Source organism: Harpia harpyja, unplaced genomic scaffold (genome assembly GCF_026419915.1).
Source record: "Harpia harpyja isolate bHarHar1 unplaced genomic scaffold, bHarHar1 primary haplotype scaffold_420, whole genome shotgun sequence".
Classification (NCBI taxonomy): domain Eukaryota; kingdom Metazoa; phylum Chordata; class Aves; order Accipitriformes; family Accipitridae; genus Harpia; species Harpia harpyja.
The window spans coordinates 22,140-41,853 of record NW_026293350.1 but is presented as its reverse complement, the minus strand read 5'-3'; the positions used below and the strand labels follow the sequence as shown (position 1 = coordinate 41,853).

The window sequence follows — 19,714 nt, the reverse complement described above, 5'->3', positions numbered from 1 at the left end:
ACCTCCCCTCCCCCCGCCGCCTTCCCATGGTGCACCACGACACGGGGGGGGGCGACCCCCCCCCCGACCCCCCAGGAGGGAGAGGAGAGCAGCGGGGTGAGACTGGGGTATACTGGGGTATACTGGGAGGGAGGGAGGGAGGGCACTGGGGGGGGAGAGGGGGGGTTACTGGGATGGACTGGGCTGAACTGGGAGCCCCCTCGCAGGACCCGGACCCCACGGCGGCTGCGCTGGAGCTCGAGGGGTTAAAACTGGAGGTACTTGGGGGGCGGGGGGGGGGAGGTCTCTTCTGTGGGGAGATGTGGGGCACAAACACCCGGGTCCTTTCTATGGGGAGATGTGGGGTGGGACATGGGGGTCTGTTCTATGGGGAGATGTGGGGCAGGGACACCCGGGGTCCCACCTATGGGGAGATGTGGGGCTGGATGTCATGGTCCTGTCTATGGGGAGGTGTGGGGGCTGGGACATGTGGGTCCCTTCTATGGGGAGATGTGGGTCTGTTCTATGGGGAGATGTGGGGCAGGGACATGTGGGTCCCTTCTATGGGGAGATGTGGGGGCAGGACGCCCCCGGTTCGCCCCACCCCTCCCCCACCCCGACCAACCGGTCCTGCCAGGGCGGGGGTCCCCACCCCTCCCCCGCCCCGTGACGTCTGGGCCCCCTCCCCCACCCTTGGGTGTGGAGCAGCAGGGTAGAGGGGGCGGGGCCAGGACCCAGGCGTGCCCCTCCCCCACCCAGGACGAGCGCCCCCTAGTGGACGAGGGCGGAGCCGAACGACGGGGCGAGGGTGGGGGTCCGGCCGTCCGGGCCCCACAGATTTGGGGACCCCGACGTCCGCGCCCCACAAGTGCCGGAGCTGCTGGAGGATCTGGAGGGTCAAAGGGCGGCGGTGACGTCATCGGGGGCGGCGGTGACGTCATCGGGGGCCCTCGTCAGTGAAGGCGGAGACGATGACGGCGGAGGCGGCGGGTGACGGCGGGGGGGGCAGGTGGGAGATGTGGGGCAGGGACATGGGGGGGTCTGTTCTATGGGGAGATGTGGGGCACAAACACCAGGTCGCCATCTATGGGGAGATGTGGGGCAGGATGTCATGGTCCTTCCTCTGGGGAGATGTGGGGGCAGGACATGGGGGGTCCTTTCTATGGGGAGATGTGGGGCAGGACGCCCGCATCCCCCCCCCAACGCCCGGGTGCCCCCCAGCTGATGTTCTCCCACCGCACCGACCGGCGGCTGATCCTGCTGGGCCCCCACCAGCGCGACCCCCCCTGCGTCCTCGCCGCTGCGCAGCTCCGTCCAGGTGCGACCCATAAGTCATCCCCCCGGACCCATAAGTAACCCCCTGGGACCCCGAAGTTCCCTATAGCTGCCCCAAATCCCCTCCTGGGACCCACCAAGTGCCTCCCTGCGACCCACAAGTAACCCCTTGAGACCCACAAGTACCCACCGTGACCCCCAAGTGCTGCCCTGTGACCCACAAGTAACTCCCGGGGACCCACAAGTAAATCCCCAGACCCATAAGTAACCCCCTGGGACCCCGAAATTCCCTATAGCTGCCCCAAATCCCCTCCTGGGACCCACAAGTGCCTCTCTGTGACCCACATGTACCCCATAGACCCCCCCCCGACCCATAAGTACCCCCCCCTATGAACCACAAGTAATTCCTGGGACCCCCAAGTAACCCCATAAGACCCCCCCAAACCCCCCCCTAGACCCCCCCCAAATACCTCCCCCCTGCCCCCTAAGCACCCTCCCTCTGCCCCCCAAACTGCTCCCCCACTGCCCCCCAAGTGCCCCACAGACCCCCATATCCCCCCCTGGGACCCCCCAAGTAACCCCATAGACCCCCCCAGGACCCCCCCAGACCCCCCCCAAATACCTCCCCCCACCCCCCTCCTGCCCCCCAAGTGCCCCCCCACCCCCCCTCCTGCCCCCCAAGTGCCCCCCCTCACCCCCCCCCTCCTGCCCCCCAGGGGTGCCATAGGGCTGCAGCGGGCCGGCAGCCTCCCCCGACGGCGGGGGGGGAGCGCGGGGGTCCCCCCCCCCCCGCCCCCCCGCCCCCGCTCCACCACCACGGCCAGGGTGAGATGGGGGGGGACACCCCCCTTTTTTTGGGGGGGGGGGGGGGGTTGTTGGGGGGGTCCTGGGGGACAGTTGGGGGTCTGGGGGGGACGGATTTGGGGGGGCTGGGGGGGATTTGGGGGGTCTATGGGGTAGTTGGGGGGCTGGGGGGGGAGGACTTGGGGGGCCTGGGGGGGGGGGTTGCGGGTGCTGGGGGGGTACTTGGGGGGTCCCAGGGGGTACTTGGGGGTCCGGGGGGGGTTTGGGGGGTGCTGACGTGCCCCCCCCCCCAGGTGTCCTGGCCCTGCAGCTGGACCCCGAGTCCTACAGGTGAGAGATCCCCTGCCCCATAACTCCCCCCCCTGCCCCATAACTGCCCCCTCTGCCCCATAACTGCCCTCCCAGCCCCATAACTCCCCCCACCCCATAACTGCCCCCCGCCCCATAACTGCCCCCTCTGCCCCATAACTGCCCTCCCAGCCCCATAACTGCCCCCTCTGCCCCATAACTGCCCCCAGCCCCCATAACTGCCCCCTCTGCCCCATAACTGCCCCCCAACTGCCCCCCCAGCCCCATAACTGCCATCTCTGCCCCATAACTGCCCCATAACCCTCCCCCAGACCCATAGGTGCCCCCCCCAGCCCCCCAACTACCCCCCTGCCCCCCCAACTGCCCCCCAGCCCCACAAGTGCCCCCCTGCCCCCCAAGTGCCCCCGCCACACAAGTTAAACCCCTTCCTCCCCAACTACCCCCCTGCCCCCCCAAGTGCCCCCTGCCCCACAAGTGACCCCCCCCTCCCCTGCCCCACAGCACCCTGCCTCCACCTGGCCGAGCTGGAGCGTCGGGTGCGGGAAGCCTTGGCCGAGCGAGGAGCGGCTGCTGCGGGGCGCGGGTAGGGGGTCCGGGACCCACATATCGCCCCACACATAGGGGTCTGGGACCCACATATTGCCCCACATATGGGTCTGGGGACCCACATATCCCCCCCTAGGGGTCCGGGACCCACATATCGCCCCACACATAGGGGTCCGGGACCCACATATCCCCCCCATAGGGGTCCGGGACCCACATATCCCCCCCATAGGGGTCTGGGACCCACATATTGCCCCACACATAGGGGTCCGGGACCCACATATCACCCCACACATAGGGGTCTGGGACCCACATATTGCCCCACATATGGGTCTGGGACCCACATATCCCCCCCCATAGGGGTCCGGGACCCACATATCGCCCCACACATAGGGGTCTGGGACCCACATATTGCCCCACATATGGGTCTGGGACCCACATATTGCCCCACACATAGAGGACCTGGGGGGGCGTGGGCGTGGCCTGGAATGGGGGGTGTGGTTTTTTCTGGGGACGTGGCATCTGACAGGGGTGTGGCCCTGATGCGGGTGGGGGTCTTGAAGAGGGGGGTGGGGCGTGGTCTTGGAGGGGCGTGGTCTGCGTGGGATGGGGCTGGGAGAGGGCGTGGCTTGCCCTGTAGGGGGCGGGGGTCTCCAATTCTCTCTCCCCCTTCCCCCCCCCAGGAGGCCCGACGGGCCGCGAAGGCCCCGCCCCCCCCGGCGCCGGCCCCCGCCCCCACCCGAGGTGAGACCAGTAACCCCCCCAGTAACTCCCAGTGACCCACCAGTGACCCCCCCAATCCCCCATCTTGGGGTGCAGCCCCTGGTTTTGGGGTGCTGGGCGCCATTTGGGGGCAGTGGGTGGGGTCTGGGTGTGGCTGGGCGGGGCTTTAGGGTGGTGGGCGGGGTCCTGGATGGGGTTTTGGGGTGCAGACCCCGGTTTTTGGGGGTGCTGTGGGGGGCGTTGGGTGGGATTTTGGGGCGCAGCCCCCTGGTTTTGGGGTGCTGGGCGCTATTTTGGGGCGGTGGGTGGGGTCTGGGTGCGCCTGGGCGGGGTCTTAGGGTGGTGGGCGGGGTCTTGGGTGGGGTTTTGGGGTGCAGCCCCTGTTTTTGGGGTGCTGGTTAGGATTTTGGGGTGCTGGTCGCCATTTTGGGGCGCTGGGTGGGATTTTTGGGGCGCATCCCCTGTTTTTGGGGTGCTGGGGTGGGGTTTTGGGGTCCTGGGGGGGGTCAAGTGGGTGCTGGGTGGGGATTTTGGGGTGAATCCCCTGTTTTTGGGGTGCTGGGTGGGATTTTGGGGTGCTGGTCGCCATTTTGGGGTGCTGGTTGGGGTTTTGGGGCGCATCCCCCGTTTTTGGGGCGCTGGTTGGGATTTTGGGGTGCTGTTCGCCTTTTTGGGGTGCTGGGTGAGATTTTGGGGCGCATCCCCTGTTTTTGGGGTGCTGGGTGGGATTTTGGGGTGCTGGTCACCATTTTGGGGCGCTGGTTGGGATTTTGGGGCGCAGCCCCTGTTTTTGGGGTGCTGGTCGCCATTTTGGGGTGCTGGTTGGGGTTTTGGGGTCCTGGGTGGAGTTTTGGGGTCCTGGGGGGGGTCCGGCAGGTGCCGGGTGGGATTTTGGGGCACATCCCCCGTTTTTGGGGCGCTGGTTGGGATTTTGGGGCACAGCCCCTGTTTTTGGGGTGCTGGTTGGGATTTTGGGGTGCTGTTCGCCTTTTTGGGGTGCTGGTTGGGGTTTTGGGGCACTGGGTGGAGTTTTGGGGGTCCCGGGGGGGTCCGGCGGGTGCCGGGTGGGATCTTGGGGCGCACCCCCCGTTTTTGGGGCGCTGGTTGGGATTTTGGGGGTGCCGCCTGGGGTCTTGTAGGACTCAAGGGGTGCATCCCTCTCCCCCCCCATTTTTTGGGGTCCCCCCCCCCCCAGCTGGACCTGGCGGGGGAGCTGCGGGCGCGGGGGCACCGTCCCGAGGGGTGCGGGGCCGTGCGGGTGTCGGGGGGCTCCTGCCGGGGTCCCCTCACCAAACTGGGGGGGGCGCTTCAAGACCTGGAGGCGCCGCTGGTTCCACCTCGACCCCCCGCCGCAGGGTGCTGGCCTACTATGGGGGTACGGGGGGGGCACTGGGGGGGGACTGGGGGGGGTATTGGGGGGGTTATCGGGGGTTATTGGGGGGTATGGGGGGGGCTAGAGGGGACATTTGGGGGGGCTATAGGGGACATGGGTCGGTATGGGGGGGTTATGGGGGCTATGGGGGGGTTATTGGGGGGTACGGGTTGGTATGGGGGGGTACGGGGGGTATTGGGGGGGTTTTGGGGGGGTATGGGTCGGTATGGGGGGGCTATGGGGGGTTATGGGGGGGTTATCAGGGGGTATTGGGGGGTATGGGGGGGCTAGAGGGGACATTTGGGGGGCTATAGGGGACATGGGTCGGTATGGGGGGGGCTATGGAGAGTATTGGGGGGTATTGGGGGGGGTATGGGGGGGCTATTGGGGGATATTGGGGGGGGCTATGGGGCAGTATGGGGGGTTATGGGGGTATTTGGGGGTTATGGGGACATGGGGGGGTATTGGGGGGGTGTGGGTCGGTGGGGGGGGGGCTATGGGGTATTGGGGGGGGGTATTGGGGGGGTATGGGGCCATGGGGGGCTATTGGGGACATTTGGGGGGGTATGGGGGGCTAGAGGGGACGTGGGGGGGGGCTATAGGGGACTTTGGGGGGGCTAGAGGGGACGTGGGGGGGGCTATAGGGGACTTTGGGGGGGCTAGAGGGGACGTGGGGGGGTACAGAGGGGGGTGGGGACATTTTGGGGGGGCTAGAGGGGACACGGTGGGATATGGGGGCCACTGGGGGGGGTTATGGGGACATGGGGGGGGCTATCGGGGGTATGGGGGGGCCGGAATGGACATGGGGGGGCTGGAGGGGCCCGGGGGGGTCGGGGGGTGACCCTGCCGCTCCCCCCCCAGACAAGGAGGAGACGAAGCTGAAGGGCGTCATCTACTTCCAGGCCATCGAGGAGGTCTACTACGACCACGGGCGCGTGGCCTGCAAGGTCCAGCAGGGGGCGCCCTACAGGGCGGGGGCGGGGCGGGGCTGCGGGGCGGGGCTGTGGGGCGGGGCGGGGGGGAGCTGTGGGTCGCGGGGTGGGATCTGTGGGGCCGAAACCCAGGTTGGAACCCCCCCAAGACCCCCGAGCCATGGCTGACCTTCTGCTTGAGGGGTCTGTGGGGTCCTGGAGGGGAATCTATGGGTCTGGTGGGGAATCTATGGGGCTGGTGGGGAATCTATGGGGCTGGGGAGGGAGTTATGGGTCTTGGGGTAGGATCTGTGGGGCTGGCCCCCAGGTTGGAACCCCCCCCAAGACCCCCGAGCCACGTCTGACCTTCTGCCTGAGGGGTCTATGGGGTCCTGGAGGGGAATCTATGGGGCTGGTGGAGAATCTATGGGGCTGGTGGAGAATCTATGGGGCTGGGGAGGGAGTTATGGGTCAGAGGGTGGGATCTGTGGGGCTGAAACCCAAGTTGGTCCCCCCCAAGACCCCCAAGTCATGGCTGACCTTCTGCCTGAGGGGTCTATGGGGTCCTGGAGGGGAATCTATGGGTCTGGTGGGGAATCTATGGGGCCGGGGAGGGAGTTATGGGGCCGGGGGTGGGCTCTATGGGGCTGACCCCCAGGTTGCCCGCCCCCCAGAGCCCCAACCCCCGCCTGACCTTCTGCGTGAAGACCTACGACCCGCCTCTTCTGCCTGGTGGCCCCCAGCGCCGAGGCCCTGCGCATCTGGATGGACGCCGTCCTCACCGTCACCCGGGGGGACGGCCCCCCCCTGACCCCCAACACCCCCCCACCCCCCAAAAAGCCCCTGGGGTACCCCAAAGGCCCCGCCCAGGGCCAGCGAACCCCGCCCAGGGCCAGCGAACCCCGCCCAGGGCCACCGAACCCCGCCCAGGGCCACCAAATTCCCCCCCCGGGGCCACGAAATTGCCTCGAAGCAGCTCAAGGGTATGAGCGAGAAAACCAGGACCCAACTGGGGACCCCCAGAAGCCCAACTGGGAGCCCAGAAACCCAACTGGGGACGCCCAAAAACCCAACTGGGAGCCCCAAAACTCAACTGGGAGTCCCAAAAACCCCACTGGGGACCCCCAGAAGCCCAACTGGGAGCCCAGAAACCCAACTGGGAGCCCCAAAACTCAACTGGGAGTCCCAAAAACCCGTCCCAAAAACCCCACTGGGGACGCCCAGAAGCCCAACTGGGAGCCCAGAAACCCAACTGGGGACGCCCAAAAACCCAACTGGGAGCCCCAAAACTCAACTGGGAGTCCCAAAAAACCCCACTGGGGACCCCCAGAAGCCCAACTGGGAGCCCAGAAACCCAACTGGGGACGCCCAGAAAACCCAACTGGGAGCCCCAAAACTCAACTGGGAGTCCCAAAAACCCCACTGGGGACCCCCAGAAGCCCAACTGGGAGCCCAGAAACCCAACTGGGGACGCCCAAAAACCCAACTGGGAGCCCCAAAACTCAACTGGGAGTCCCAAAAACCCCACTGGGGACCCCCAGAAGCCCAACTGGGAGCCCAGAAACCCAACTGGGGACGCCCAAAAACCCAACTGGGAGCCCCAAAACTCAACTGGGAGTCCCAAAAACCCCACTGGGGACCCCCAGAAGCCCAACTGGGAGCCCAGAAACCCAACTGGGGACGCCCAAAAACCCAACTGGGAGCCCCAAAACTCAACTGGGAGTCCCAAAAACCCCACTGGGGACCCCCAGAAGCCCAACTGGGAGCCCAGAAACCCAACTGGGGACGCCCAAAAACCCAACTGGGAGCCCCAAAACTCAACTGGGAGTCCCAAAAACCCCACTGGGGACCCCCAGAAGCCCAACTGGGAGCCCAGAAACCCAACTGGGGACGCCCAAAAACCCAACTGGGAGCCCCAAAACTCAACTGGGAGTCCCAAAAACCCCACTGGGGACCCCCAGAAGCCCAACTGGGAGCCCAGAAACCCAACTGGGGACGCCCAAAAACCCAACTGGGAGCCCCAAAACTCAACTGGGAGTCCCAAAAACCCCACTGGGGACTCCCAGAAGCCCAACTGGGAGCCCAGAAACCCAACTGGGGACCCCAGAAATCCAACTGGGAGCCACAAAACTCTACTGGGAGCCCCAAAACCCAACTGGGAACCCCCAAAACTCAACTGGGAATCCCTCAAAACCCATCTGGGAGCCCCAAAACTCAACTGGGAGCTGCAAAACCCCACTAGGGACCCCCCCAAAACTGAACTGGGAGCCACAAAACTCAACTGGGACTCTCAAAACCCAACTGGGAACCCCCCCCAAAACCCAACTGGGAGCCCCCAAAACTCAACTGGGAGTCCCAAAATCCACCTGGGAACTCCCAAAACTCAACTGGGAAGCCCCCAAAACCCAACTGGGAGCCCCAGAACTCAAATGGGGACGACCCAAAGAACCCACTAGGGATGCCCAAAAACTGAACTGGGAGCCACAAAACTCAACTGGGAGCCCCAAAACCCCACTGGGGACTCCCAGAAACCCAACTGGGAGCCATAAAACTCAACTGGGAGTCCAAAAACCCCACTGGGGACGCCCAGAAACTCAACTGGGAGCCCAGAAAGCCACTGGGGACCCCCAAAACCTGAACTGGGAGCCCCAAAACTCAACTGGGAGCCCCAAAACCCCACTAGGGACCCCCCCCAAAACTCAACTGGGAGCCCCAAAACCCCACTGGGGACACCCAGAAACCCAACTGGGAGCCACAAAACTCAACTGGGAGCCCCAAAACCCCACTAGGGACCCCCAAAAACCGAACTGGGTGCCCCAAAAACTCAACTGGGAGCCCCAAAACCCCACTAGGGACCCCCCCCAAAACTCAACTGGGAGCCCCAAAACTCAACTGGGAGCCCAAAAAACCCCACTGGGGACCCCCGAAACCCAACTGGGAGCCCAGAAACCCACTGGGGACTCCCAAAACCATGACTGGGAGACCCAAAACTCAACTGGAGCCACAAAACTCAACTGGGAGCCCCCAAAACTCAACTGGGAACCCCCAAAACTCAACTGGGAACCACCAAAACCCCACTGGGAGCCCCAAAACCCAACTGGGAGCCCCCAAAACTCAACTGGGAACCACCAAAACCCAACTGGGAGCCACAAAACCCAACTGGGAGCCCCCAAAACTCAACTGGGAACCACCAAAACCCAACTGGGAGCCACAAAACCCAACTGGGAGCCCCAAAACCCAACTGGGAACCACCAAAACCCAACTGGGAGCCCCAAAACCCAACTGGGGACCTCCCCAACCCCCCCCGGGTCCCCCCCCGCTATTTTGGGGTGCCCCAAAGTGTGTGTGGGGGAGGGGCTGTGTGTATTTATTACAGGTTGTTTTTGGACAAGAAACCCGTTTCTGGTGATTTTGGGGGGGGAGTGGGTGGGGCGGGGTGGGGCCACACCCATCTCCCAGCCCCCCCCCCAAGTCCTCCAGGGGACCCCGAGTGTCCGGGCGTGGCCCCCCCCCCAAAAATCGCCGACGCAGACCCCCTTGTTCCACCACAGCCGTTTATTGTCCCTGCTGCCCCCCAAGTTGGGGGGTGCCCCATAGCGGGGGAGGGGCACTTTGGGGGTTCTCCCCCCCCATTGGCCCTGCCGGGGGGGGGGGGGGGGGGGGCGGGGCGGTTATTGCACACGTGGGGTATTTTGGGGTGTCCCCGCCCCTTAGAGGAGGGGCAACAGCAGGAAGGGGAGGAGCCACCCAGGCCCCCCAAGGGGGTGGCCCCGCCCCACCGGCCCCTTGGCGCCGTCGTTACGCTGGCGGGGGGCGCCCCGCTCCCCGACGCCGCTCGGCCGGCGGCCATCTTGTCGCCGCCGGCGGCCATTTTGTCGCCGCCGGCGGCCATGTCGGGGTCAACGGCCGCCCCGTTGGCGTTGGCCAACTCAACGTTGGCCAAGTCGGCGCCGGCGGCGACGCCCCCGGTGACCCCGGCGACGCCCCCGGTGACCCCCGGTGACGCCGGCGGCCCTGTTGGGCTGCGTGGCGGCCATCTTAGCGTCGGTGGCGGCCATCTTGGCCGTGGCGTTGACTCCGTTGACGTTGACCCTCCTGTTGGCTTTGGTGGCGCCGGCGGTCATCCTGGTGGCGCCGGCGGCCATCTTGGTGGCGCCGGCGGCCATCTTGGTGGCGCCGGCACCCATCTTGGTGACGCCGGCGGCCATCTTGGTGGCGCCGGCGGCCACCCTGGTGGCGCCGGCGGCCATCTTGGTGGCGTTGGGCGTGGTGGTGGGGGCGTGGCCGTGGGGGAGGAGCTCGAGGCGGGGCAAATTGGGGGCGAAGAAGGTCTTATTGGCCAGGTGGCGGTTGCAGAGGTTGCCGGCGCAGCAGGAACCCCTCAGCCCCACGGCGTCGTCCCCCCGGGGACTCCTGGGTGCAGCTCTGGTCCCTCACGCAGCCCCGAACCTCACGCCATAGGGTGACCCCGCCTAGAGGGGACGGGCGGGGCTCGTCACGGCGGCCCCTATGCCCCGCCCCTCCTTCCATCACCTCTAGAGCCCTATAGGGTCGCCGTGGCAACAAGCCCCTCCCGTTAGGTCGCTTGGACCCATAGGGCGATACCCAGGCCCTACAGCGAGCACGGAGCCCTATAGGGTGGCCGCGCCCCGCCCCTCCCTGCCCTCCCGGTATATCCCAGTGCCCCCCAGTCCCCTCCCAGTCTACCCCAGTCCCCCCCAATTCCCTCCCAGTCTAGCCCAGTGCCCCGCAGTCCTTCCCAGTCTATCCCAGTACCCCCCAATTCCCTCCCAGTCTAGCCCAGTCCCCCCCCAGTCCTTCCCAGTCTACACCAGTCCCCCCCAATTCCCTCCCAGTCTAGCCCAGTGCCCCCCAGTCCCCTCCCAGTCCCTCCCAGTGCCTCTCAGTCCCCCCCAATTCCCTCCCAGTCTAGCCCAGTCCGCTCCCAGTGCCTCCCAGTCCCCCCCAGTGCTCACCCAGGTTCAGGGTGACGTTGCCGTGGAAACAGCCCCGCAGGTCGTCGTAGCATTGGACGACGGTGGTGGGGGGGCAGGGCCCGTCGTCGGGGCAACCGTAACACAGCACCCCATTGGGCACCCGGCCGCTCTCGTTGCCTGGCAACCGGGGGAGGGGGGCGGAGTCAGGGATGCTCCGCCCCCCCCGCTGCCCCTTATGGCCCCCAGTGCCACCCAGTACCCCCCCCAGTAAACTCCCAGTCCCTCCCAGCATATCCCAACCCCCACCCAGCGCCTCCCAGTAGCCCCCAGTACACCCCCCAAGAGCCCTCGGACCCCTCCCAGTCCCCTCCAGTACATCCCAGCACCCTCCCAGTCCCTCCCAGTATGGCCCAGTATATCCCAGTGCCCCCCAGTCCCCTCCCAGTCCCACCCAGTATATCCCAGTCCCCTCCCAGTGCCTCCCAGTCCCCCCCCAGTGCCTCCCAATTCCCCCCAGTCCCTCCCAGTATATCCCAGTTCCCTCCCTGTCTATCCCAGTCGCCTCCCAGTCCCCCCCCCAGTGCCTCCCAATTCCCCCAGTCCCTCCCAGTTCCCTCCCAGCCTATCCCAGTCGCCTCCCAGTCCCCCCCCCCAGTGCCTCCCAATTCCCTCCCAGTCTATCCCAGTCCCTTCCCAGTCTATCCCAGTACCGGGCAGGGGCAGGGCTCCCTCCAGCCCCAGTGGGAGCTCCCCGTTGCAGCCCCCTCCCTCCTGGCACTGGTGCCTCCTGACGAAGACGACGAGGCCGAAGAGCTCCAGGGCCCGGGCGTTGGCTCCCGCCTGGCCCCGCCCGCAGCCCCGCCCGCCCAGCGAGAACCGCCCGTGACCTGGGAAAAGGGGGGGGACACAGGAATTATGGGGGGGGGACACGACCCCGGGGTCCTGCCCCACATCTCCCCATAGAAAGGACCAGGGTGTTTGTGCCCCACATCTCCCCATAGAAGACACCCCCATGTCCCAGCCCCGCATCTCCCTATAGAAAGGACCATGACATCCAGCCCCGCATCTCCCCATAGAAAGGACCCAGGTGTTTGTGCCCCACATCTCCCCATAGAAGGGACCATGACAGCCAGCCCCACATCTCCCCACAGAAAGGACCCCCGCCCCCTGCCCCACATCTCCCCACTCACTCCACGTAACGGCCGCCAAGGCCTCGGCGCAGACGTCGCTCTCGGGGGGGCAGGTGACGTTGGTGGCCCCACGGCAGGTCCCGTCCTCCGCCCCACAGCTCAGGCACTCCAGCCCCACGGCGCCTGCCCCACACGTCACCCGCCCCCACACCGTGTATGTGGGTACAAGGGGGGGGTGTTGACGGGGGCCCCACCCTGCCCGCGGGGACGCGTCCCCACGGACGCTCGACCTGTCTCAGCCTGTCCCGGCCCGACCCACGGCGCGACCCACGGCGTGCCCTGACACCCCCCCCCACCGACCCACGGCTCCCCTGACACCCCTCTGCCCCATAACAGCCCTGCCCCATAGTCCTGACCCCTGACACCCCCCCCTGCCCCACAGTTCCTGCCCCATGGATCCCCTGACACCCCCCCCTGCCCCATATAGCTCCTGCCCCACAGCTCCCCTGACACCCCCCCTGCCCCATAACAGCCCAGCCCCATAGCCCTGGCCCCTGACAACCCCCCTGCCCCATAGCTTCTGCCCCATGGATCCCCTGACACCCCTCTATCCCTGCCCCATAGCGTCCCAGCGCCATAGCTCTGGCCCCTGACAACACCCCCTGCCCCATATATCTCCTGCCCCACGGCTCCCCTGACACCCCTCTGCCCCATAACAGCCCAGCCCCATAGTCCTGACTCCTGACAACCCCCCCTGCCCCACATTTCCTGCCCCATGGATCCCCTGACAACCCCCCCCCGCCCCACAGCTCCCCTGACACCCCTCTGTCCCTGCCCCATAGCGTCCCAGCCCCATAGCCGTGGCCCCTGACACCCCCCCTGCCCCATAGCAGACCAGCCCCACAGCTCCCGCACCACAGTCCTGAGCCCTGACACCCCCCTGCCCCACGGCCCCCAGCCCCACAGCTCCTGCCCCACAGCTCCACAACAACCCCCCCCCCCAGCTCCCTGCCCCACAGCAGCCCCCCAACATGCCCCCCCTCCCCACCGTGGACCCCAACAGCCCCAGCCCCACGGCTCCTGCCCCCCAAGCCCTGACACCCCCCCCCGCCCCCCCAAGCCCCCCACCTCTGCCCCCCAAGTCCGTCCCTGCCCCATACCTGGCAGCAGCAGCAGCAGCGGCAGCAGCCGGGGGCCCCCCCCCATAGCCCGGCCCCACATCTCGGCCTTGCCCGTGCTATGGGGCGCAGCCGCCCCGATTTATGGGAGCGGAGAAAGGGTGGGGCGAGGGTGGGGGGGCCCCCGGGGCTCCCCACCCCCTAGCACGGCCCACGGCACCCCACGGCCCGACCCACGGCCTCCCTGCCCCATTGCACAGGCCCCATGGCCAGCCCGCGGGATCTCCACCCCATAGATCTGCCCCATAGTGCAGCCCCAGAGCCAGCCCCATAGTGGTAACCCTCCTAATCCTGCCCCATAGCCCTGCCCTATAGCACAGCCCCTATAGCCCTGCCCCATAATCTTGCCCTATAGTGCAGCCCCATAGCTCTGCCCCAGAGTCCTGCCCCATAACCCTGCCCTATAGCCCTGCCCCATAGCCTGCCCCATAGCCTTGCCCTATAGTGCAGCCCCATAGCTCTGCCCCATAACCTTGCCCTATAGCCCTGCCCCATAGCCTGCCCCATAACCTTGCCCTATAGTGCAGCCCCACAGCCCTGACCCATAACTCTGCCCTATAGTGCAGCCCCACAGCCCTGACCCATAACTCTGCCCTATAGTGCAGCCCCATAGCCCTGCCCTATAGCCCTGCCCCATAGCGCAGCCCCACAGCCGTTCCCACAGCCCAGCCCGATTGAGTCACACTCCCCCCCCAAGTGAGTCACACCCCATGGGGGGGGGAGGGGGTGCCCCACCCTGCCCCACCCTGCCCCACATAGGAGGGGCCCAAACACCTGGGGGGGGGCAGGGTGGGGCGCAGCCCCCCAGTTTGGGGGCTGGGGGGGGGACCAGGGGGGTGGGGGCTCCCCTCCCCCACAGAGGCAGCAGTGCAATCAATTAAAATCCTTTAATTAATTAATTATAAATAAGGGGGGGGGGCAGGCGTCCGCACCCCACACAGTCGGGGTTTTTTTTTGGGGGGGGGGGCATCCGGGCCCCACAGACTTGCCCCAGACTTAGATGATATGTGGGGCAGCGAGGAGGAGGAGGAGGAGGCCGAAGGCGACGGAGGGCCCGGGGGGGGCGGCGGCGGAGGGGGGGTCCCCGGGCAGGCGGTTGCAGAGCGACCCACGGCAGCAGTGGGGCAGGGCCCCCCCCCCGCAGCCCCCCCAGCCCCAGAGGGGTCTCGCACCACGCTTGGGTGGCGCAGCCCCGAACCAGCCAGGGCTCCCCCGAGGGGCCTGGGGGGGGGACATGGGGGTCAGTGACCCACAGGGACCCCCCCAGCCCCATAGGGACCCCCCCCAGCCCCATAGGGACTCCCCCTCAAGACTTCTCCAGCCCCATAGAATCCCATAGAGATCCCCCAGCCCCATAGAAGCCCCTCCCAGCCCCATAGGGACCCCCCCAGCCCCATAGAACCCCATAGAGAGACTCCTCAGCCCCATAGAGACCCCCCCAGCCCCCTAGGGACCCCCCTCAAGACTTCTCCAGCCCCATAGAACACCATAGAGATCCCCCAGCCCCACTGAGACCCCCATAGACTCAGCCCCATAGAGACCCCCCAGCCCCATAGAGCTTGCCCCATAGAGATCCCTCAGCCCCACAGAGACCCACCCCCCAGCCCCATAGGAACCCCAAGGCTTCCCCAGCCCCATAGACCCCCCCCTGCCCCATAGATCCCCATAGGAACCCCCCCCCAGTCCCATAGGACCCCATAGAGACTCCTCAGCCCCATAGGAACCCCTTCAGCCCTATAGGGACCCCCCAGCCCCACAGAGATTGCCCCACAGATCCCCCCCAGCCCCATAGAATACCCCCTGCCCCATAGAGGTTGTCCCATAGGAACCCCCAGCCCCATAGTTTGCCCCATAGATCCCCCCCAGCCCCACAGATCCGCCCCAGCCCCACAGAGATTGCCCCATAGATCCCCCCACAGCCCCATAGAATACCCCCAGCCCCATAGTTTGCCCCACAGATCCCCCCCGGCCCCATAGAATACCCCCCAGCCCCACAGAGATTGCCCCACAGATCCCCCCCAGCCCCATAGAATACCCCCAGCCCCATAGTTTGCCCCACAGATCCCCCCCGGCCCCATAGAATACCCCCCAGCCCCACAGAGATTGCCCCACAGATCCCCCCCAGCCCCATAGAATACCCCCAGCCCCATAGTTTGCCCCACAGATCCCCCCCGGCCCCATAGAATACCCCCCAGCCCCACAGAGATTGCCCCACAGATCCCCCCCAGCCCCATAGCCCCCCACCGTAGGTCCGGGCCAGGGCGCAGTGGGTCAGGCCCCCCCCGGCAGGGCAGCACTTGGGGGTCGCAGCCGTGGGGCTCCGGCCCCTCGCAGGCCCAGCAGCGCAGGCCCGAGGGGGGCGGCTCCTCCTCTGCACCAGTACACACCAGTATGGGCCAGTGACCCTTACTGGGGGGTCCCTGTTCCACTTCCAGCACCTCTCAGTATAAAGCAGTGCCCCCCCAGTCTATCCCAGCCCCTTCCCAGTAGAAGCCAGTCCCTCCCTGTGTCTCCCAGCTCCCTCCCAGTGGATCCCAGTATATCCCAGTCCCCCTGATCCCCTCCCAGCCCCTCCCAGCGGATCCCAGCCCCCTCCCAGTCTCTCACAATCCCTCTCAGTCTGTCCCAGTATATCCCAGTCCCCCCCAGTCCCCCCCAGTCCCTCCCAGTCTATCCCAGTCCCCCCTAGACCCCTCCCAGTCCCTCCTAAACCCCTCCCACCCCCTCCCAGTGTCTCCCAGCCCCTCCCAGTCCCCCCTAAACCCCTCCCAGCCCCTCTCCCAGCCCCTCCCAGTCCCCCCTAAACCCCTCCCAGCCCTCTCCCAGTCCCTCCCAGTCTATCCCAGTCCCTCCCAGTCCCCTCTAAACCACTCCCAGGCCCCTCCCAGTCCCCCCTAAACCCCTCCCAGCCCCCCTCCCAGTCTATCCCAGTCCCTCCCAGTCCCCCCTAAACCCCTCCCAGTCCCCCCTAAAACCACTGCCAGCCCCCTCCCAGCCCCCTCCCAGTCTATCCCAGCCCCCTCCCAGTCTCTCACACTCCCTCTCAGTCTGTCCCAGTATATCCCAGTCCTCCCCAGTCCCTCCCAGTCTATCCCAGTCCCCTCCCAGTCCCCCTTAAACCCCTCCCAGTTCCCCCTAAACCCCTCCCAGCCCCCTCCCAGTCTATCCCAGTCCCTCCCAGTCCCCCCTAGACCCCTCCCAGTCCCTCCTAAACCCCTCCCACCCCCTCCCAGTGTCTCCCAGCCCCTCCCAGTCCCCCCTAAACCCCTCCCAGCCCTCTCCCAGTCCCTCCCAGTCTATCCCAGTCCCTCCCAGTCCCCTCTAAACCACTCCCAGCCTCTCCCAGTCCCCCCTAAACCCCTCCCAGCCCCCTCCCAGTCTATCCCAGTCCCTCCCAGTCCCCCCTAAACCCCTCCCAGTCCCCCTTAAACCCCTCCCAGTTCCCCCTAAACCCCTCCCAGCCCTCTCCTAGTCCCTCCCAGTCTATCCCAGTCCCCTCCCAGTCCCCCTTAAACCCCTCCCAGTCCCTCCCAGTCCCCCCTAAACCCCTCCCAGTCCCCCCTAAACCCCTCCCAGCCCCTCTCAACCCCCCTCCCAGTCTATCCCAGTCCCCTCCCAGTCCCCCCTAAGCCCCTCCCAGTCCCTCCCAGTCCCCCCCAACCCCCTCCCAGTCCCTCCTAGCCCCCTCCCAGTATATTCCAGTCCCCGCTAAACCCCTCCCAGTCCCCCCTAAACCCCTCCCAGCCCCCCCCACCCCCCCTCCCAGTCCCGCCCAGTATATCCCAGTTCCCCCTCACCGGGCTCGCACTGGTCGCGCTGGCAGCACCGCAGCGCCACCTGCCGGCCCCGCCCGCTCTCCAACGCCAGGAGCCCCCGGCACGCGCCGGCGCGGCCACACCCCCGGATCCGCCCCTCCCCCACTGCGGAAAAGGGACTTCCGGGTCAGGCACCGCCCCTCCCCCACCCCTCCCCCCCCCACCAGGGGTCTGCGAAAACCCCTCCCCCCCCCCAAAAAGGGGACCCAGGGGTCTGCGTTAGGGACTGCCCCTCCCCCCACCCCTCCCCCACCCACCCCTTCCCCTCCCCCCCCCCCAAAAAAAGGGATTCCAGCCTCCGGCCATTCTCCCCCCGCCCCTCCCCCCACCCCCCTTTCTCTTTAATAAAAAAATAAAACATAAAAAATGTTTAAGGACCGTTTCTCCCGGCCGCCCCTCCCCCACCTTCCCCGGGCAGGCGGGTGATGACGTCAAGGCAGTAGTCGGTGGGGCGGGGGGCAGGGCAGCGCCGCCAGCGGGGGCCGGCACGAGCCGTCGGCCGCGTCGCAGGTCGGGCACAGCAGGGGGCGCCCTGCGGGGGCTGGGCGGGGCAGGGGGCGGGGGTCAGCGCGGCCACGCCCAGCCCCACCCAGCCCCACCCAAAGAAGGGGGGGGGAGGCTGTGGGGGTTTCCCCCCACCCCCCACCCCCAAAATCATAATAAAGAAAGGGAGCCGGGGGGGGGGGAGGGGCGGGGACACTCACGTGAGCGGGGCGGGGGGGTGGGGGCGGGGCAGCCGCCCTCCCCTCCCCCCCGGCAGCGCTCCTCCCGCAGCGTCACCACCTGCCCGTGGGAGCGGAAGGTGACGATGACGTCGGGGGGGCCCGCGACGTCACAGCCCCCCTCCTCCTGCAGCAGCACCCGCCCCCCCTGCGGCCGGGCGAGGTCAAAGGTCAAAGGTCGAAGGTCAAAGGTCGGCCTCCGCCCGACCCCTCCCCCCCCCCCCCCCCCCCGCCCCCGTCGGTTCTCACCCGTCAGGGTCGTCAGGGTCGTCCGGCGACACGCGTCCTGGGGGGAGGGGCAGGGGACGCCGCCGCAGCGCAGGGCGGGGGCTGGGCCGGACGGAGGGGGAGGGGCGACCGTGGGAGGGGCCCGAGGCGCCCCACCCGCGCCGCCCCATATAGGCGGGACCCACGGCTCCTGCCCCACAGCGCCCCATAGATGGGACCCACAACTCCTGCCCCACATCTCCCCATAGGAACAACCTGGGTGCTTGTGCCCCACATCTCCCCATAGAAAGGAGCCGGGTGTCCCTGCCCCACATCTCCCCATAGATGGCAACCTGGTGTTTGTGCCCCACATCTCCCCATAGATGGGACCCACAACTCCTGCCCCACATCTCCCCATAGATGGGACCCACATCTCCCCATCGATGGCAACCTGGCGTTTGTGCCCCACATCTCCCCATAGAAGAGACCCCCATGTCCCAGCCCCACATCTCCCCATAGAAAGGACCAGGGTGTTTGTGCCCCACATCTCCCCATAGATGGGACCCACAACTCCTGCCCCACATCTCCCCATAGAAGAGACCCCCATGTCCCAGCCCCACATCTCCCCATAGAAAGGAGCTGGGTGTCCCTGCCCCACATCTCCCCATAGATGGGACCCACATCTCCCCATCGATGGCAACCTGGTGTTTGTGCCCCACATCTCCCCATAGATGGGACCCACAACTCCTGCCCCACATCTCCCCATAGAAAGGACCCACATCTCCCCATAGATGGGACCCACATCTCCCCATCAATGGCAACCTGGTGTTTGTGCCCCACATCTCCCCATAGATGGGACCCACAACTCCTGCCCCACATCTCCCCATAGATGGGACCCACATCTCCCCATCGATGGCAACCTGGCGTTTGTGCCCCACATCTCCCCATAGATGGGACCCACAACTCCTGCCCCACATCTCCCCATAGAAAGGACCCACATCTCCCCATAGATGGGACCCACATCTCCCCATAGATGGCAACCTGGTGTTTGTGCCCCACATCTCCCCATAGAAGAGACCCCCATGTCCCAGCCCCACATCTCCCCATAGAAAGGGACCCGGGTGTTTGTGCCCCACATCTCCCCATAGATGGGACCCACATCTCCTGCCCCACAGAACAGACCGCCACGTCCCGCAGTGACTCACGGGGAGGAAGCCCCCCCTCCCCCCCTCCCCCCTCCCCTCCCCCCCATGACTCAGCCCCCCACATCCTGCCCTCACTCAGCCCCTCCCCCCCCCAGCACGGACCGAAGCATCCGGCCACCCCCCCCCAAAAAAAGAACCGAACAGACCCACAAGTGTGGGGCGGGGGGACCCCCACCCACCCCTCCCCCCCCCATTAAGTTCCCCACTCCTCCTCCCCTCCCCCCCCCATATAGTGGACCCCCGCGCCCACCCCTCCCCCACCCCAAAAGGGTCCCAGACACCCAGCGCCCCTCCCCCACCCCCCCAAAAAAGGGGACCCAGGAGTTCAGGGACACACCCCCCCCCCCACCCCCCAATAGAGGACCCAGGGGGGTGGGGGAGGGGATGGGGGGGTGGGGGAGGGCGGGTGGGGGAGGGGTACCTGGCACCAGCAGCGCCGCCAGCAGCGCCCACCCCCACCCCAGGCACATGGCGGGACTCGAACCCGCGACGCGGCCGGGATCCGCCTTATAACGAGGGAGGGGGAGGGGCATTCCCGGACGCCCCTCCCCCTCCCACCCCCCCTTCCCCCCCCCAATCTCCCTGGTTTCTTTTTTGAGGAAGG

At 66.9% G+C, this 19,714-nt stretch overlaps 2 protein-coding genes and 1 long non-coding RNA gene across 3 annotated transcripts; 2 read left to right on the top strand and 1 right to left on the bottom strand.

Annotated features, from left to right (window-relative positions):
* The first annotated feature begins 4 nt into the window (after positions 1-4).
* LOC128138407 (uncharacterized) lies at positions 5-905 on the top strand. The gene is made up of 3 exons (XR_008233998.1): positions 5-96; positions 207-257; positions 739-905. It is a non-coding gene; the product is annotated as an uncharacterized LOC128138407 (long non-coding RNA).
* A 220-nt stretch (positions 906-1,125) lies between these two features.
* On the top strand, positions 1,126-9,513 carry PHLDB3 (pleckstrin homology like domain family B member 3). The gene is given in 10 exon segments (XM_052779687.1): positions 1,126-1,297; positions 2,352-2,388; positions 3,594-3,654; positions 4,829-4,930; positions 4,932-4,976; positions 4,978-5,008; positions 5,867-5,952; positions 6,591-6,632; positions 6,634-6,899; positions 9,468-9,513. Coding segments are annotated over 10 exon segments (888 nt in total).
* A 473-nt stretch (positions 9,514-9,986) lies between these two features.
* On the bottom strand, positions 9,987-19,587 carry LYPD3 (LY6/PLAUR domain containing 3). Its single transcript, XM_052779688.1, has 10 exons — positions 19,532-19,587; positions 17,948-18,028; positions 17,681-17,759; positions 17,382-17,517; positions 16,959-17,081; positions 15,406-15,532; positions 12,044-12,166; positions 11,564-11,740; positions 10,893-11,030; positions 9,987-10,388 (listed from the first exon to the last, which is right to left on the bottom strand). Exons 1-10 carry the CDS (start codon positions 19,578-19,580, stop codon positions 10,249-10,251), a joined length of 1,173 nt encoding a protein of 390 aa, XP_052635648.1. The 5' UTR covers positions 19,581-19,587; the 3' UTR covers positions 9,987-10,248.
* Positions 19,588-19,714: the final 127 nt, after the last annotated feature.

Coding starts and splice junctions, on each gene's coding strand:
- LYPD3 (XM_052779688.1), bottom strand. CDS start 19,580: ATGTGCCTGGGGTGGGGGTGGGCGCTGCTGGCGGCGCTGCTGGTGCCA. Junction 17,760..17,947: donor GACCCTGACGACCCTGACGG/GTGAGAACCGAC, acceptor TCCCACGGGCAG/GTGGTGACGCTGCGGGAGGA. Junction 17,082..17,381: donor CACCCGCCTGCCCGGGGAAG/GTGGGGGAGGGG, acceptor CCTTTTCCGCAG/TGGGGGAGGGGCGGATCCGG.